This window comes from Abrus precatorius, unplaced genomic scaffold, assembly GCF_003935025.1.
Source record: "Abrus precatorius isolate BTA unplaced genomic scaffold, Abrus_2018 Scaffold3, whole genome shotgun sequence".
Taxonomy (NCBI): Eukaryota; Viridiplantae; Streptophyta; class Magnoliopsida; order Fabales; family Fabaceae; genus Abrus; species Abrus precatorius.
In genome coordinates this window covers 12,293,871-12,311,936 of record NW_020874373.1, presented here as the reverse complement: position 1 = coordinate 12,311,936, position 18,066 = coordinate 12,293,871, and the positions used below count along the sequence as shown (strand labels likewise).

Below are 18,066 nucleotides of genomic sequence, written 5' to 3'. Positions count from 1 at the left end.
AATTTTAAAATAATTGTTTCTACCTCATATATTGTAATTGAAGCGTCATGGCATTAACTTTGTCTTGAATAGTTATTTTTTCTTCAATAAAACTTCTGTGCATAACCACTCCAATCACATCTATTCATAAAATAAATAATTTTAAGAAACTAATTGATAATTTAAATACAGATTATATAACAAATTTTACTGCAAAATGTCTATTAAGACTTTATTTCCATAATGACTTTTTAGATTTTCAAAGTTCACAAAACTCTAAGGTATAGAAAAGAATGATGTTATCATCATTTAATTCTTTAATAATAGTTGTGACATAGAATTATAATATGAAATGATTATTTTCAACCACAATAAAATCTATCTTTATTATTTGTTACTGAAAATTTTGGTATAAACTATATTTTTCCTTCCTTTAATATATCTTTGAACCTATAAAAAATAACTTGTTCTATAGAAGCATGTGCATAATTGTTCTATAGAAAATAAAAATTAATCAATTAGAAAATTTAAAAATAAATTAAGTTAGTTATCATAGAACAACATATAAAATACAACATAATTATAATTTATTAAAAATAATAAATTCTTAATAAAGAAAATTTAAATCTAATACATTTTCATTAATTAGTACCATATCAGTACTAATTAACTTTTTCTTATGATATATATTTAGTGTATCCCAACGTCATGAGAATCACTTTTATTTTTCAATCATCTATTGTTGAATTTAGATCGTTAAGAAAAATACATTTCTCTTTGTTGAAACTTGTTGTTCTCCTACAAAAGCATGAAAAATATAAAAGTAAATAATTACTTGTGATAAATATAAAAAAGTAATAATAAATTTGATACAAACTAATCAATTAAAAATAAATTTTTTTAGTATAACAAAATAAAAAATATCAAACTCGAAAACACATATACTTACATGAATAGATAATTCTTGATCGTTGACATGATTGCAAAATATAAAAAAAAATTACAATAAAAAGAATGACGAGTAAGTTTTCAAAAGTTATGTAAGCATTACTTATATAATTAGAGATTAAGTCCTACTTGAAAATATGAAAAGTTAGATAATAAAAAATTAATATAATAAAAATTTTCTTTTTATTTGTATTATAGTTTACTTGTCTTTTCATTAAAAATTTAATTTAATAATATATAATATAAAACAATAATTAACATTTAAATATTAAATAGAAGTTAAAATAAATATACATTTTTATTTTTAATTAAAAAATAACTCTAGAACTTCATCAAATTTTTTAAAAATATTTTTATATAATTCAATCAATATTTTTTTCTATTTTTAATATTTGACATTGAAAATCTTGAAATTATTTTGTTTATAATAAATTTTAATAATTTTTTTATTAAATATCATTTAAAGTAGTTTTGTTATTTTTTTTTTAACAATATACAATTATCAATTCTAATAATTTTTTTCTAAATACAATTCAAAAGTAATAAATATGAATTAATTATAATAATAATTCTTAAATTATGCAACTTATTATAATTAATAATTTTTATTTAATATAATTTTAAATTATCTTATCTTATCTTATATATAGTATTTTTATATGTAAATTTATCTTTTTATTAAAAATATAATTTAACAATATATAATATAAACTAATAATTTTGTAAGTATATTTTTTTATTTTAAAATAAATTTTAATTTTTGAAATATATATTAAACTATGTATCATTAAAAACTTAATTTAACAATACATAATATAAATTAATATTTTTATATATATAGTTTTTTTATTCAAATTATATTTTAATATTATATATAAATATTAAAATATAAATTATATTAAACTAATTAATAAAAAATAATATAAACTTTTCTTTTCATTAAAAATTTAATTTTATAAATATAATTTTTAATTTAAATTAAATTTTAATATTTGAAATAAATATTAAAATATAAATTTAAACTATAAAAAATATCATTAATTTTAATTTGTAAATTATAAAAAATATTATAATTAATTTTAATAAATGAAATTTAATAATATAATATAATCATCAATTATAATAAATATTTTTTAATATAATTTAAAGATAATAAATATAAATAAAATATAATTTTAATTTATAAGTTATAAAATTTATAAAATTATTTAATGTGATAAATAAGATTTCATGACAAAATTTATAATGCAATTTGACTTTAAAATTTCATTTATTAATAAAATTCTTATTTTTGAAACTTAGAGTAAATTATTAAAAATTCTTATTTTTAAAAATTTAAATTTTAACTGAATTTAATGACATTATATGATCTATGTAATCGATTTTACTTTGATTGTTGTTGTATGTATTATGTATATATCTGTTTATATGAAACAAGATTTAGTGACATTAACTTAGATATTTATATTAATGGTTTTTTATAAAATAAAATTTATCAATTTAATAATTGAATAATATAATATTATCTTTATGATTCTGTATGATAAATTTTATGTATTTGAGTAGATATGTTATAAAATATTTAGTATTTATTTATATTTTAATATTATATTATGTGTTAAAATAAAATAATATGATAAAATATTTATTGATTTTATTAATAAATAAAATTTTAAAAATAAAATTTACTTAATAAATTTTTTAAACTAATGATTAGATTAATTCATTTCACGTTATATGAAAAGTAAAGTTATATCATTAAATTTAAGTTATATATAATTTTATGTACCATCATATTGATCTGCAAAACAAGCAGGGTGGTCCAATTATAAAAAAGAGAATTAAGATTTGTTAACACTGCTCGTTAAATTTAGCAAAAAGGCCAATCTATTAAGCTCTGTTCTAATATTAATTAAAAAAAATTAATTTAGCCTTAAATTATTTAGGGCATCATAGGTTGGCCCAAATTTTATCCACAGAATTTTTCGTTACTCATTTTAGCATTCTCACTTGTAATATCTCCTGGTGTTGTCACCAAAAACCTTCCCCGATTCTTGAAAAAGCAACTTTCAAGGGCTCGTCGCATCGGTGAATCACTTGAGCCCTGATACTTTTTCGGTGCCATGGAGCTAGACCAGTGAGCTATTACGCTTTCTTCAAAGAAACCCTAATCCCAATTCTCTCAATACTCCCAAATCCGCAGCAGAAGCACTGTATACTCCCAAGGAAAATACGCACCACGTGGGAATGGCGTATTGACGAGGGAGGTGGGATCCGAGTGAAAGTCTCCCGTTTTGGTCTCCTTTATTTTATTTTATTCATAAATCAATTGATGTCCGGATTGGAGTCACTCCTCCTTTTCTTTAAGGAAAGCATTCCGTACCAGTGGCACGAGATCTAGTTCAACAGAGACACGTCAAGATTGTAACCCCTGTTTGACAGGTCCGAGGAAGAGGGAGAAAAAGATGGTCACCGTAATCTACAGTTCCGTTTGAGGTGCCCAGTAGCCACAGCTCCCTCGCATCCAACCCTCCATCGCAACAAGGAAACAGATCCCATCCCCTTCAACGCTGGGAACGTTGCACGACGAGCAGAACCCTGAGCAGCGAACTGCGAGCAGAACCTCCTGCAGCAGCAAATATTGCAAACGAAGCAAACTGCAAGCAGAATCTCAACCAGCGGCACCCGTGACGTTCTGCAAACTGCGATCAGAACCTCCAAGCTTCAACTGGTTTGTGTGAACACAGCTTCCTGCAGCAGCAAATTTTTGCGAACAAAGACAAACAGGTTCGACGTCCAAACTTACTTGTATTTGTGTGTTTTTAACATTGTTATTAAGTTTTGATTCATTATTTTGAAGGGATATTCATGAAATAACCAAGCTATCCTGTAAATAGGTTGGTTACAGCTGGTTGAGTTTGTTGTATTATGTATGTGCATATAATGTCAGCTCTTGAAAAAGGGATCACTAATTCATTGTGAAATTTACAAGCTTATAGACTAAGAATTTTTTTTCTCGATATGAAGTCAGACTTTATTTAAAAAAAAAAAAAGCGAAACTACGACATTTAAGGTTGGCACAGGGAGCCGCTCCGAGTGTGAGAATCCGATGCGGGGTGATGGGAGGGGGGTAAGAGAAGCGATATGATTGTATGCACGAGGAAAGAGGAGATTGTTAATAGAAAGCTAATAAGCTCTTTTTGTTTTTGGGCTTCCCCTTTTTCAATCACCTCCTACCTTATGGAAAGCCCACTATAGGTTTTGGGTATAGAACCATTTCAAGTGAGGATGGTCCTTTGTCACAGAACCAGAATGAATGCCATCATTGATCAGGTTGTAAGCACTGTTTGGGGATATGGGCTCTGTAGATATCATTAGTTTGCTCAGAGGTTATGGTCCCAAGAATGGGAGTGAAGTTCCAGTTCTTCTCAGCATCAATGATGTTAGCAACCATAAGGTTGTTGTTGTTGTTAGTGGCACTGAGTTTACCACCAATCATTAAGGCATGAACAAAAATCTAAAAGGGATCTTTGCATAATCTATTTCAAAGCTTATAGGCATTAACCCATATCTTGGTGTTATGGGTGATTAGTGCGGAAGAGATTGCATAATCTTTGCAAGATTGTATGACTGAAAACTTAAGATGCGGAGAGATGAACTCTCATAAATTATAACAGAAATTTCATGTTTTATTTCAACGGTAAATGGAGCACTGAAGCAATAAAAATACTAGCATAAAGCAAATTGAAGATGCTAAAAACTGCAACAGAAATATTGTAGAATAAAATGAGTGGGGACATTGTTAAAAGCGCACATTTAGCCTTTGTTGATGGTCAAAGAGCCGAACCTGGTCAATGCTTGAATTCAGCGCACGATGTAAAGAAACTATATTTGACTAGGTACAGAGGAAAGATATACAAAATCAATTGCATAAATAAACATGTTAAATAATTAATATACTGAATTGCAGATCATAATGTGCACTTTGAAACAAATTAAAAAAATGAGAATGTATGATGTATATGAGAGATTTTAAAATCAATGAAGTAAACCAAGTTTCTCCTTATTACTAACAGCAAATCATATCATATTTTATTAAGATGACATAAGGGATACTGAGATTTTTAAACTATAGGAACATCTAAAGATCAGAACAGTGTGTGTATAAATATGATAGGGAGAAACTACTTTTTAGTGCATATGCAACTTTTGTTTGGTGACAATCTTCTATTGTCTTGTTGAGAGTAGTAGAATAATTAAAGAGGGGTATAATAAGTGATATAGGGGGCATCAGGGCATGAGCTTAGTGTTAATGAAAAGAGAGAAGCAGACCAAAATGAGGTTTCCTTATGAAGAAGTTTTCAATCTAGCTACTTAGCAAATTAATTATACATGTTATCCACATTAACCATGGTGTCTGATGATATTGTTTTTGCTTACTGCTTGCATGTGTTTGATGCTAACCTCACTAATCAAATGTTACCATTACATATGAACTATAAGACTTACATTACTCTTAACTTTTCCTTTGTTAAAGCTTCATTATATCACTCTTTCCTTCTCAGTTTTGGTTACAAATTAATGCTCATTCAAATAGTACTGAATACACTGCATTTCTTGGTAACTCAGCATAATCATCCATAATCTTTTCCGCACTAATTTTTTTTAAGTTTCCTAATTTATTTTCCTAATGTGATTATGGGAAAATGTCTTGATCTAATTCTCTGTACAAATGGGTATTAGTGCTTCATATTTTACGCCCATCAAATAAATCCAATCGCGTAATATTCAGGGCTATTTTCTCTTGTCTGCAACTTTAACAACTAAACAAAAAGTAGAATTGGCCTAGATATTCAACCTGTTTTAAATTACAATGAAGCAAGGAATTATGGAGTAATGATGTAATCTGATGCACTAAAGTGGACAGCTCCTTAAAATTATTCACTTTTGCTGGTCTACATTGTCTGGCAGGTCTAAGAGATTATATATGCAAAGGATGTAAGTTTCAAAAGTCATGCAGCTTAAGGGACATAAGGCTTAATATCAGCATTATTATTTCTAGGTGATTTGAAAATTAATTTGAGAGGATGGGTTTGGGCTGCTGAACAAAGTTTTTTTTAATCCACAGATCCTTCCATTTTGCTCAATCGGGTTTTGACTGGTTGATCATTTATTTTATGACTTGATGATGAAAAGTAAAGTGCCTACATGTAATAGTTGTTAATCTCGGTTAGCGGGGTGTAGCTGACAACCCTCAAAACGCTATTGTGGGATAGTGCATAGCGGGATTGCCGCTATTTTAAAGTTTTTTATCCATATAAAAGTATATAAATATGCAGATAATTATGTATATAATAATGCTAAACAAATATGCATAAATAGCATAACATAGATGAGTGACTCTACTGGATTGGAGATTGTTGCAAAGCATAACAGAAACAGAGACAGAGACAGAGATGGGAGGAGGGAGTGTCAAACAGAGAAGGGAGAGAAGAAAATCAGGGTAGAAAAAGTGGGGTTTCGTCATGTGTCTCTAGTTGCAAAGCAGAACAGCAATAGAGATGAGAGGAAGGGGTGTTGAAGAGAGAAAAGAAGAAAAAAAAAAACGGAAAAATGAGGTTAGGTCTGAAAACTGAGAAGACTATTTCGCCTTTAAAAAAACCTGAAGATTGTGTCATCATAAGGGCAAAAAGGGAAAATCAGCTTATTTTTAAATATTAAAAGTCTATTTTACCCCTAAAAAACCCTAAAATTCCTTCATTTTGAGGGTAGAAAAGGAAAGTTAATATCTTTCCTTGTGATGGCACTTATGCGCCAAGAATGGCCGCGTTTTGAGCCACAAATACAGCCATTATGCCAGATATGTAGCAGCCAAAGGCTGCTCCGCCATGCACCACCTCCATCTGCAATTGCACGCTATTGACAACTATGCTGTAATAAACTGTCAAAGAGGTTTTAAATATTGATGCTAGTTTTTGTAGCGTTAAAGTCTCACATTGACTACAGATATAGCTAAATAATAGCTTGTAAAGGCTAAAACAATCTTCATTTTATGAGCTAACTTTTGGGTTAAGCTAAGCTTGAAGTCCAAATTCAACAAACATGAAACGTTTGAAGAATTAGTTAACTCCAGAAGTTATGATGATCTTTTAATTAGACAAATTTTATTCTTTGAGAGGATTTGATTGACATACATTAATTACTAGGTATGAATGAAGTGGGTTAAAAATTAGCACTCTACTGCAGTATTCTCTGATTATATATCTAGTCAATTGACATTTAACAAAATAGTTCAAGTTCTGTTTTTTATTAACGGTATTTTAAAAAAATTATGATTTTCCTGAAAGGGACTTGTTTTTGAGCTATTGTATTTGTTCACAAGTAACTTGAAAATTGAAAAGTGTTCCGGTTAACCCTCTATAGGGACTTCAGAATAGTGTGAAAGCTGATGGATGAAAACCAAACTTAAGATTAGTCTAAAGTGATAGTTTCTGTTTCTATAGATTGAAGAAAACTAAAGTGAATGCTAGTTGGTAAATCTTTCTGTGATCATAATATATTTGCAGGAGTTAAACACACTTCAGCTTTGCTTAGATCTTACTACTGCTACTTTTGAAGTTATTCAATTTTCAAATGCTTGATCCAAACATGCCATTGGTTTGTTGTTATATCTGAATCTGTGACCTATGTTCAGCTGTTTTCATTTTTGTGTTACTAGTGAATTGAACTACTCTGCCCCATTATCAGCATAAAACATGGATCCAGAGGCTGCACGAACTGCACGCGAATCTCTTGACCTGGCATTCCATATGTCCAATATCCTCGATACAGGTCTAGATCGTCACACACTTTCTGTTCTTATTGCACTTTGTGACCTTGGAGTCAATCCTGAAGCACTTGCCGCTGTTGTCAAGGAGCTAAGAAAAGAGAAACCCTCATTATCATCGTCGCTTTCTGTGGCTCCTTCTTCCTTGCCATAAATAAATGGATTTTTTATTACTTTTAGATTCCATTCTGTCTATGCTTGCTCAAATTCCTTAATCCACCCTGTTTGTCTTGTTCTTGATCCGGTTAATTGAATTTCTATATCTGCTTTGCTTGTTATTTTGTATGAGCTTCATTTGATGTCTAGTGACGTTCTAGTGCAAAGTTGATGAGAACATGGATTCAATTAGGAACGTGTATGTGATGGCTTATCTTTGAGAGTAAATTTTCACCCAACCTTGTGTTTGGAAGAGGAATTTTAACATTTCAAAGAATTTAAAATACATGAAATCTGAATTGTTTTTAAATATATTCCTTTAATTTTCAAGACACTTTGTACGGATAAAACAAATCAAATTTCTTGTATTTGAAATTCATTTTACACCCATAATTATTCATCTACTGTTCTATCTCTCTATCTTATATATTTTTCATCCAAGTTATCACTTTCTCCCCCTTATCTCTCACTGCTAATAAGTTTAAAATTGTTGTAACATACAAGAAGAAAGAAACACAAATAATATGAAAAAAGCAACAATTTACATGTGGTAAACTGTAATTTATCAAAATATTTATTATTTTGTGCCTATATGATTACCTGTAATGTTTAACATGCAAGGACCCCTACAATTTAGTTAATTTAAGAAAATCATCTTATGCATTCAAATTGGTCAATACAGCTCCCTGAACCAACCAAACTTTAATCATTCATCGATGCTGCTACCTTCCAGACGAAGTTTTACAAGACATATAGGAGGGTTTGCAAGTATTGTGCTTTCCAATTTTTATTTTTTATTTTTTAACAATTGTCCTCTTGCTCCATTTCTTAGTAACCAAAAGTCATAAATCTTATTTGCAAAAAATCAAGTTTTTTTTATCACTTACATTAACAGATATTGATTAGGCCAATTTTTTAACTAGCTAAAAGAAAATATTCAAACTTTGACTTTATATTTAAATTATCTGAAAAAGCTGGCGATTAATATAAAATTTAATTAAAATATAATAATTATAAACAATTTACTATTAATATTATTCACATAGTACCATGTGATTAAAAAGTTCTACATTAATAAAATATCAAAATTAAACTTAAAAGTATATTGATAAAACTACAGCTGATTAATGAAAATTAAAAAAGTCTGACTATTGACTCTTGTTTAGTGGGATAAAGTACTTGTCCCATAAAATTGATAAAAAACCTTGGTCTCCTTTATAGTTTAGTGGGATGTTCATAATTAGTGGTTCTCGACATGCTGTGTTTGAATTGAACTGGTTGATAGATCAGTTCATAATTAACTTTGTCCGGTGACTCCGATCGCTCAATCCAATAATGTTGAAGGTAGTTTTAGATGTAACGTCTTTGATGACGTTAGTTTGAGGTCATGATGTACCTGCCTTCTGGACACTTGCAAACTGCAACTCCTTCTTGGATATCTGCTTTGGCATCATCTTCTACTTCAAATCACATCACCATCCATTACTCAGAAAAACGCAAAAGCACGATCCAGTTCAATACTTCAAATCAGATTCCAACCTTATCATTTTGGGTGGACTCTAATTGCTTGAATGACAGCATAACATTTGTATTTTAAAAAAAATGCTTATATTTGTTTTATATTGTATTGATAGTAATTTTAATTTTTATATTTATTAGATTAAAATATGATCTTTTAATATTTTAATTATATGTATACACTAGTGTAAATAAATGGATATAAATGGCTTTTACTCTCGTATACATATCTATTAAATTTTGCAAACATTTATCTATTCAAATTCAAGCCCTAAACTAATTACATAAAGCGTACAGTTGTTTGAACCAAAATGAAAAACAATTGGAACCAACTTATTTTTGTTAGGTCGTAAAACCTATCATTAACTTCTATGACCCCTAATCTACCATACAAATGATTAATGGTATCTACAATTATGCACCATATATAGTGTGATCAGAGTATGGTAAGGGCAATGGTAAAAATAACGTGCAAGGAAACATTATTGGTTAGGGTTAGGCCCAATTGACGAAGAAGTAGGCAAAACTTGCTTGTCAAATTTCTCTTGAAGTCTCTAATTTTGTTAAAATAAAATTATAATAATTTTGTTATAATAACAAAATATAATATTAAATTAAATATAATAGTACAATATTTAAATACATGTAATACTATTTTCTATGGGAGTAATTTTATCATCCCTAGCTACTCCCCTGGCAACAAGGGTACAAATTCAATTATCCTCATGTGCTTTTGCAAATTTGAAAGCTTCCAAAAAGAATGAAATTGATGGCTTGAAGAGAAAGTTGACAAAAATGCTGTATCTATCAATCATGCACTAGAGCAATTACATAACGTGGTGATGATGATGAAATAAAAATATATTCTAATTCTTCTTAGTCTATCTTCCTCAATAGGATAATTTGGACTACTGAATAAGATAAATTATAAAATAAGTTTATTGTATTAATTTATTTTTTATTAAATTCTTAAATAATATATTAGAATAGGATGCGATTGTGTAATATTTTATTTTAGTTATCAAACAAAATTTTAAACTCAAGAATAAAAGTAGTTAAAGATTTATTGAAGAAAATTTTACTGTTGGATTAAAAAGTTTAACTAGGCTCTTTAACAAAGTCAGAAAATGTAGTCTAGGTTAGTCCTTTTTCTAATTTATTTTTTGCCTCGAAAAGTCTAAAATAGAAACCAAATAAAAAGTAATACCATTCTCTTGGTTCAAGAAAATGAGAAAAAGGATAAAGGGATGGTAATGACCTAAGAATACTAAATTAATACTCATAGCATTATGGAATACACAATTAGTAATATTTAAAATCATAATTATAGAATAATTTGTTCAGAAAAAGATAATGGATGTAGTGTTTTTGTAGTTAGGTTTAGATAGGTTTCCGAGTCAAAACAATATTTTTATTTGATCATAAAAGTATATTGCAATTTAGTTTGATTAATTTGAATAAAATTTTAAAATCCAATCTAATCAAAAGTAGTTTAAATTGGATTAAATAATTTATATTTATATTTTTAATTTAGTTAGTAGATAATAAATATATTAATTAATCAACTCATCTATACTGTTGTAAATAAAACATATTTTTATATAAAATATAAAATTTATATAATATAAAATAGGACACAAGAACAAAATTAAAAATTAATCTAAATTTTATAATTTATAAACACATTAAAATAATAAAAATATTATTTCTAAAATAAATAATAAGATATAACTTTGAAAATATGTAATTGTATATTTAATTTTATAAATATACAATTCTATAAGTATGAAAAGAAGTTAATTTCATAAATAAAAGTGTGCATACATACGTTAGTTCAGTTTGAATTAATTTAGTTTAAAAATTAAATCTAGTTCAATAAAAGAATATTAATATTTACAGTTTTGTTTATTTATTTATTGGCTAATTCAATTTTCGATTTGATTTTTAAGATTTTGCATTAGATTGGATGCATTTATGAAAATATGCATAATCCCTTTATTGAGCTCAAACATAAATTGATATGATTTACGTCCCCAATTCCTTATTTTCACATTTATAAGATCAACTTGAAAGGAAGAACTTTTTCGTTCTTTTTATTAAGAATGTTTATGAGTCGATTTAAACCGTTTTAAACTAATAAACTGATTCAATTCCTTATTTGTACTTTCTATAAGATTAATATTAATTTTCTATTCTTTCTTATATAAAAGTTAACCTATAATATATTTTCATCTTTTTGAAAATTTCTTGTAATTTTTAATTCGGATTAAATTATAGTTGTCCCTTAAAAACAATAATCACTAAAAAAATACCATACTAGCTAGTGTAAGAGTCAATTTAATATTTTTCTTAAAAAATTATTTATTAATAAAAAATTAAAATAGTGTTCCTAAATTTTTCTTAATAAAGTTAATAAGATAAAAATTAAAATAATCGATCAAATCCAAACACTGAAAATTAGTTTAATTTAAATTTTATTATTGTTCTCAAACTAGTTTAAATTAAACTACAAATTCATTTTATAATCAATTAATATTTTTAAAAAAACTTTAAATCAATTTAAATTAAAGTGCTTATTTTTTTCACACTTTATTATTTTAAATTTTTATGGTAAAAAGTGAGAGAAAGAAAACGAGATGCATATTAATTTTATTATTTGAATAATAAAAAATAAAATATAATAGATAATTATTTTTTCTTTTTTATACATTAATCTTTAAAATGCTAAAATATGTCTCATTTTAAATATACTAAAATATTTTTTAATAAAGTATAAAAACTTGTGGTATAAATCACCAAAAATATGTATAAACTTGTAGGAGGTTATTATACTTTATTTTGTAGCTTTGAATTCAAACTTCAATAAATGTAATGTATTAAATACTTAAAAAAATTATTATTCATAATAGTCTCATCTAATGCAAACAATAATGTCTGCTACCATAACATGAAAAATGAAAAGATCATGTTATATTTTGGATAAGATATTTATTAAAAAAATTACATAAAAATGTTAGGATAAATTATATTTTACTCTTTGTAATTTAACAATTAATTTATTTTCTTAAAATTTTCCCTTTTTTATATTGTAAAATCATTTAAAATATTTTATTATAATTAGTTTTAATTTTGATAAATAAGTTTTTTACGTAAAAAACAACAAGAAAAGGCTAAAGCCTTAAGGTAACAAAATTTAACATGTTTTAAATTTTAACTCAAATTTGAAGAAAATTCTAAAATAGGTTTAAAAGTATTAAAATAATAAAAAGGAAAAGGTATAATTTACAAATATGTTAATCATTAACCCATCCTAATTGCAAAACACATTATTGTAATAGAAATAATGATTACATGATTTTTTTTGTTACAATGATTACATATATTAACTTTTCTATGGTATATCCGTCCAAATGAAATGAATTGGGAATATTCAAAGGGAAGTTATGTCTCTTTTGTTTGTATTCAAACTAAACTGTTTTGCATTGTAATGCAATCCTATTCATGATCGTGAATATATGAGAACACTCGTGAAACGATATTTATTTATTTTATTAACCTATTCATAAGTAAATTAATTATATAAGAAAACATGTTGAAGGGACATAGTGTAATGCAATTTTAAAAAACTATTGCAGCCCCTGATAGTCACACCTCACAAATCACGGTAAAGAAAATAACAAAGTCGGCACCTAATACAACCCCAAAAATCCAAGCAAGTTAACCAAAACTAACTTTCAAAAATTATAAAAAGAAAAGAGTTAACCAGTATTCAAAATCCAAGCCTTATTTGTCAAAGCCATCATTAGCTTTCACATAAGGACCACAATATTTCTACTTCCACACTAACTTTAGAATAAAAGGGTAATAATATAATCGTTAATGTCCTTATCATAAAATAAAATGTTGTTCATTTGTATTAAAATAATAATTATTATAATTTATATACTAATGTTATATTAATTTTTAGATGTTTAAATATGAGAACCGTTATCATAATCCTTTGCGCACAAACACTTATGCAAAGGATTAATTATCTTCCCAATTAAACGAACAACAAGTTGTGACACATATCACCATGCTACCTCAGTCATATGCTATGATAACAACAATAATAATTGTTCTTGCACATACCCTTGTGGGGGTGATTTCACTGCCAGAAGCTGATAAGATAAGCACTTTGCCGGGGCAGCCACTAGTCAAATTTCAACAATACTCTGGTTACATTACAGTGGATGAACAGCACCAAAGAGCTTTGTTTTACTACTTTGTTGAAGCTGAAGAAGACCCTGCATCCAAGCCAATAGTCCTATGGTTGAATGGAGGTATATAATATATGTTGTTATGCATAACATACATGATAAACATTTTTTCTTATTTGTATATTTTTGAAGGATAAACTTAGGTGCAGTATTATAGTGCTTTTAGTACTGTTTTTCTAAAGACAGATTGAAGAAACTGAGATGCTTTCTTGGTTTTGACTTTTTAAGGGCCTGGTTGTTCTTCTATTGGAGTTGGAGCTTTTGCTGAGCATGGCCCTTTCAAACCGGGTGACAATAATGTTCTTGTGAAAAATGATTATAGTTGGAACAAAGGTGAACCATAAATCAACAACTCTATAAATTCAATGCTATGTTTTTCTAAGGTTCAAAAACAGAACAAAATTGCTTATTGATTCCTCCTTGTCACAGAGGCAAATGTGCTATACTTGGAATCACCAGCTGGTGTTGGATTCTCTTACTCTAGCAATAAATCTTTCTATGCTTTAGTGACAGATGAAATTACAGGTTCTTTTTCAATTTTTTTGTGCATTTAGATAGTAGCAAAAGAACCATTAGTTTAATAAATTATTAAGATTATAGCATTTTCTTGTCTTTTAGACATTCCTCAACATGCTGATGACGATCTTGTCTTTGTACAGCTAGGGATAATCTTATTTTCCTACAGCGTTGGTTCACTAAATTCTCTGAGTATTCAAATAATGATTTCTTTATTACAGGGGAGAGCTATGGAGGTAAGAATCATCCAAATTAGCCAAATATTAATTAGCCTCCTTAGGGTATTGCTTAATGAATAAAAAGTATAGATTTTTATTAAAAAGTATTAGTAATGTACCCTTGCATCTCTAATGTAATTTTTAAAATAAAAAATTATTTATTAATTTCTTAAAAGACACTTATTAGCAAGACTCCTAAAATAAATAAATAAGGTATTCATTTTGAAACTACATTAGGGTAATGCATACTTGTTTGCAGGTCACTATGTTCCACAACTTGCACAGCTTATTATTCAAACCAAGACCAAATTCAATCTCAAGGGGATAGCAGTGAGTACAAAAGGGAAATTTTGAATAATTATAATATAAAAACCATTTGGTTAATTTGAAAAGTATAACTGGTTATGTGTTGATATTTGCAGATAGGAAATCCTCTTCTGGAGTTTAATACAGACTTCAACTCTAGATCTGAGTTCTTTTGGTCCCATGGGTTGATATCAGATTCAACTTACGAAGTCTTAACTAGGGTTTGCAACTATTCCACAATTAGGAGACAAATTCAAAATGGAAATCTTGGAGGCGTTTGTGCAACATCAAATAATCTATTGTATACTGAAGTTAGTAAATATATTGATGAATATGATGTCACTCTTGATGTGTGTTTGTCATCAGTAAATCAACAAGTTTATGTGCTGAATCAACTGGTGAGCTTCACATCAACATTTTGCTTAGCCATTTTAATTCTTACCTCTCCCCCCCCCCCCCCCCCCCCTTCACATTTGCTATTTGAGAAATGTTAGCAATTTACCTTTTGAACACACTTCATGTGATTGATCATTTCTTCATGAAGTTATAGCATTTATCTCGTAAATTGATCATCTTTTATAAAACTAATCATAAAAGATGCGTTAAAGAGTGTGTTCAAAAGAATGTGTTGTTAGGCTTCTATGTTATTTTCTTCACTTGATTTGGTTGCTTTGATCTCTGGTTCAGGAAGAGACACAAAAGATAGATGTTTGTGTTGGTGATGAAACAACCACATACTTAAACAGGAAAGAAGTCCAAGAAGCTCTGCATGCTAATCTTGTTGGAGTCACTAAATGGTCAACCTGCAGCGGGTAAGTTTTATTGCTTCAAAGATGTGCATTCGAGAGCTTTTGGAGGCAAATGTTTAATTTACCAGAAAATGGAAAAGTAAGATGTGAAATTTAACTTCTTACTAATAATAACTAATAGTCTGTTGGATCTTATAAGCCTACAACATTTTTTTTATATTTATTTTCTTCAAAGTTCCCCATATATAGTAAATAATTTACATGAGCATTAAGCAACACAAGAAAGTTAATTTTAACAATAGATGTAAGAATTGCATGTATTTCCATCTTATTTTTGCTTATTTTGCTCCCAATCATTCTTTAACTACACTCTTTTTTTGTTTCATGCTTCTTTCATTGGTCACATTTTTCTGAGACTTGCAACTCCTGCTGACAATATTTTCCTTATGTTAAGAGTTCTTAATTATGATTATCAGAATCTAGAGATACCAACAATTCCAATTCTAGGGACACTAGTTAAATCTGGCATCAAGGTTCTAGTATACAGGTAATTGAATTCATCCAATCACTCACATATAACTAACTCAACACATTACCTTACTACCGTGGCTCATCAAGGCATAACATTTTTAATGCAAGAAAAGTCATTTCTCTATGCAGTGGAGATCAAGATTCAGTCATTCCATTAACCGGTTCGCGATCTCTAGTGAATGGATTAGCCAAGGAAATTGGACTGAATACAACTGTGTCCTATAGAGCTTGGTTTGAGGAAAAACAGGTTAATACTTGGAATGCAATGTGTCTTGAAAGATTTAATACATCTAAACATTTGCATTATGTTCACTCATCCTTTTATTTTGTATATATATATAGGTAGCAGGATGGACACAAGTATATGGAGACATCTTATCATATGCCACCATAAGAGGAGCATCACATGAAGCTCCCTTTTCTCAACCACAGAGATCACTTGTGCTACTTAAAGCATTTCTGGAAGGGAAGTCACTACCAAGTATTGCATAAAATATCAACAACTTCAATATCCTCAGAGGAGCGTTTCACAGAGCTTACAAAAATAGTTTATGGATTCTATAATCTTTTTATAAGCTTCTAAATATAGTTTATCAGAATAATCTCTTTTCATTTTATTTAATAAATTTTATGGTCAAATTTTTAGGATAAACTTTCATGTAAAAAGAGTTTGTTGAATAAGTTTTTAAATGAACTGTATCTTCAAATGTACTTCATGTGTTCTTATTTACCACAATAAACACTTAGAAGTTGTTTTAAATTAGATTACCAAATTTATTTTTATCTGTGTCATGTTATCTGTGTATCTTTTGGATTGAGTAATCTTATTCTTCAATAACGATCTTTAACAAGATACCTATAATTTAGATAATAGAGAAAGTTATAAAGAGAAAAAAAAAAATACAAGACTTTAATATATTATTAGTCATTACATTTTTGTATTTTTTGTAAAATTTTCATTTTAAGGGTTAATTTTTTTTTTAATTTTAGTGCTTAATTTTTAAAATTTAAAATTTTTGGTCTCTTTTACTAACACAGAACAATAAAAAAAATTGACACAGAATAACTTCTTATTTAGTCACATCATCATTAAAGATTAATGATATTTAGACACTAAAACCAAAAAAATAAATTAAAGATAAAAATCAAAATTTTATTTTATATTTAAACTAAATATAAAATAAAATGAGTGATATAATAGAAAGAAATAAATAAAAAAAAGTAAAAAAAAAATTGTGTAAAAAATTATTACAAAAAGTTGTCTTAAAAGTAACATTGTTTGTCTATATTTTTCTTAGTTTCTTTCGTGACAGTGAGTAATGGTGCAGAGATCGAGGGAAAGGTCAAGGATTAGCAATTTATAATCAACCGAACCGAAATTATTTTAATTAACTCTACCGTATTAGCTGAACATGGATATCCATAAACTCATTTAGCCCAAAAAGAAAAAACTGAATAAAAAAATTAAAATCAAATAAATAAAAAATTTAATACAAAAAAATAGAAAACTGATTTTATTAAAGTAGATCAATTTTCAATTCTTATTTAGAAACTGAATTAATCAAGTTACCATATAAATATACACTTATTAATTTACTGCAATAATTATATCTTTGATTTTCTGATATATATATATATATATATGTATATATATTTAATTTAATTCCTTAACTTTTAAAAATATTTCAAATGAATTCCTTTTAGTTACAAATGTTAACTTTATTAAAAAAAAATTATCTTTTTCTATCTAATTTATTATTCATATTAGTAGTACCTTTAGATGTAAAAAATATATTGAAAACATTTATTAAAAAATATATTTGAAATATTTTTAAACCAAAGAAAATACAGTAAAATAAACACATTGACAGAAAAAGATTGAAAAATTTTTCATCTCCAAACCGGTCTAAGTAATTTATAAACACTCCCCTGAACCACCAGAATGATAAAAATAAATGGAGATATGTCATTAAAGTCATATAGTCTAATCTCATAAATATTCTCAATCTCATTTTCCCCTGCAATAATTTGGTAATAAAAAACTAAAAATTATTAAAAGT

The 18,066-nt window shown here is 27.4% G+C and overlaps 2 protein-coding genes across 3 annotated transcripts; both read left to right on the top strand.

Moving 5' to 3' along the window:
* Nucleotides 1-7,645: 7,645 nt before the first annotated feature.
* On the top strand, nucleotides 7,646-8,114 carry LOC113861469 (mitotic-spindle organizing protein 1B). The gene has a single exon (XM_027494297.1). It carries the CDS (start codon nucleotides 7,683-7,685, stop codon nucleotides 7,905-7,907), a length of 225 nt encoding a protein of 74 aa, XP_027350098.1. The 5' UTR covers nucleotides 7,646-7,682; the 3' UTR covers nucleotides 7,908-8,114.
* Nucleotides 8,115-13,444: 5,330 nt separating this feature from the next.
* LOC113861292 (serine carboxypeptidase-like 45) lies at nucleotides 13,445-16,518 on the top strand. Of its 2 annotated transcripts, none has more exons than XM_027494017.1 (10): nucleotides 13,445-13,749; nucleotides 13,915-14,019; nucleotides 14,116-14,211; nucleotides 14,346-14,438; nucleotides 14,680-14,750; nucleotides 14,843-15,124; nucleotides 15,420-15,538; nucleotides 15,930-16,022; nucleotides 16,136-16,253; nucleotides 16,349-16,518. In XM_027494017.1, the coding sequence occupies exons 1-10, from the start codon at nucleotides 13,503-13,505 to the stop codon at nucleotides 16,496-16,498; spliced, it is 1,374 nt and encodes a 457-aa protein (XP_027349818.1). In that variant the 5' UTR covers nucleotides 13,445-13,502; the 3' UTR covers nucleotides 16,499-16,518. The 2 variants fall into 2 exon arrangements, with proteins under 2 accessions (XP_027349818.1, XP_027349817.1); XM_027494016.1 differs by having other exon boundaries at nucleotides 15,414-15,538.
* Nucleotides 16,519-18,066: the final 1,548 nt, after the last annotated feature.

Excerpts from the sequence above, each read along its gene's own strand:
- LOC113861469 (XM_027494297.1), top strand. The coding sequence starts at position 7,683 with ATGGATCCAGAGGCTGCACGAACTGCACGCGAATCTCTTGACCTGGCA.
- LOC113861292 (XM_027494016.1), top strand. The coding sequence starts at position 13,503 with ATGCTACCTCAGTCATATGCTATGATAACAACAATAATAATTGTTCTT. Across the intron at positions 14,439-14,679 it reads TACAGGGGAGAGCTATGGAG|GTCACTATGTTCCACAACTT; the intron begins GTAAGAATCATC and ends ACTTGTTTGCAG. Across the intron at positions 15,125-15,413 it reads TTTATGTGCTGAATCAACTG|GAAGAGACACAAAAGATAGA; the intron begins GTGAGCTTCACA and ends TCTCTGGTTCAG.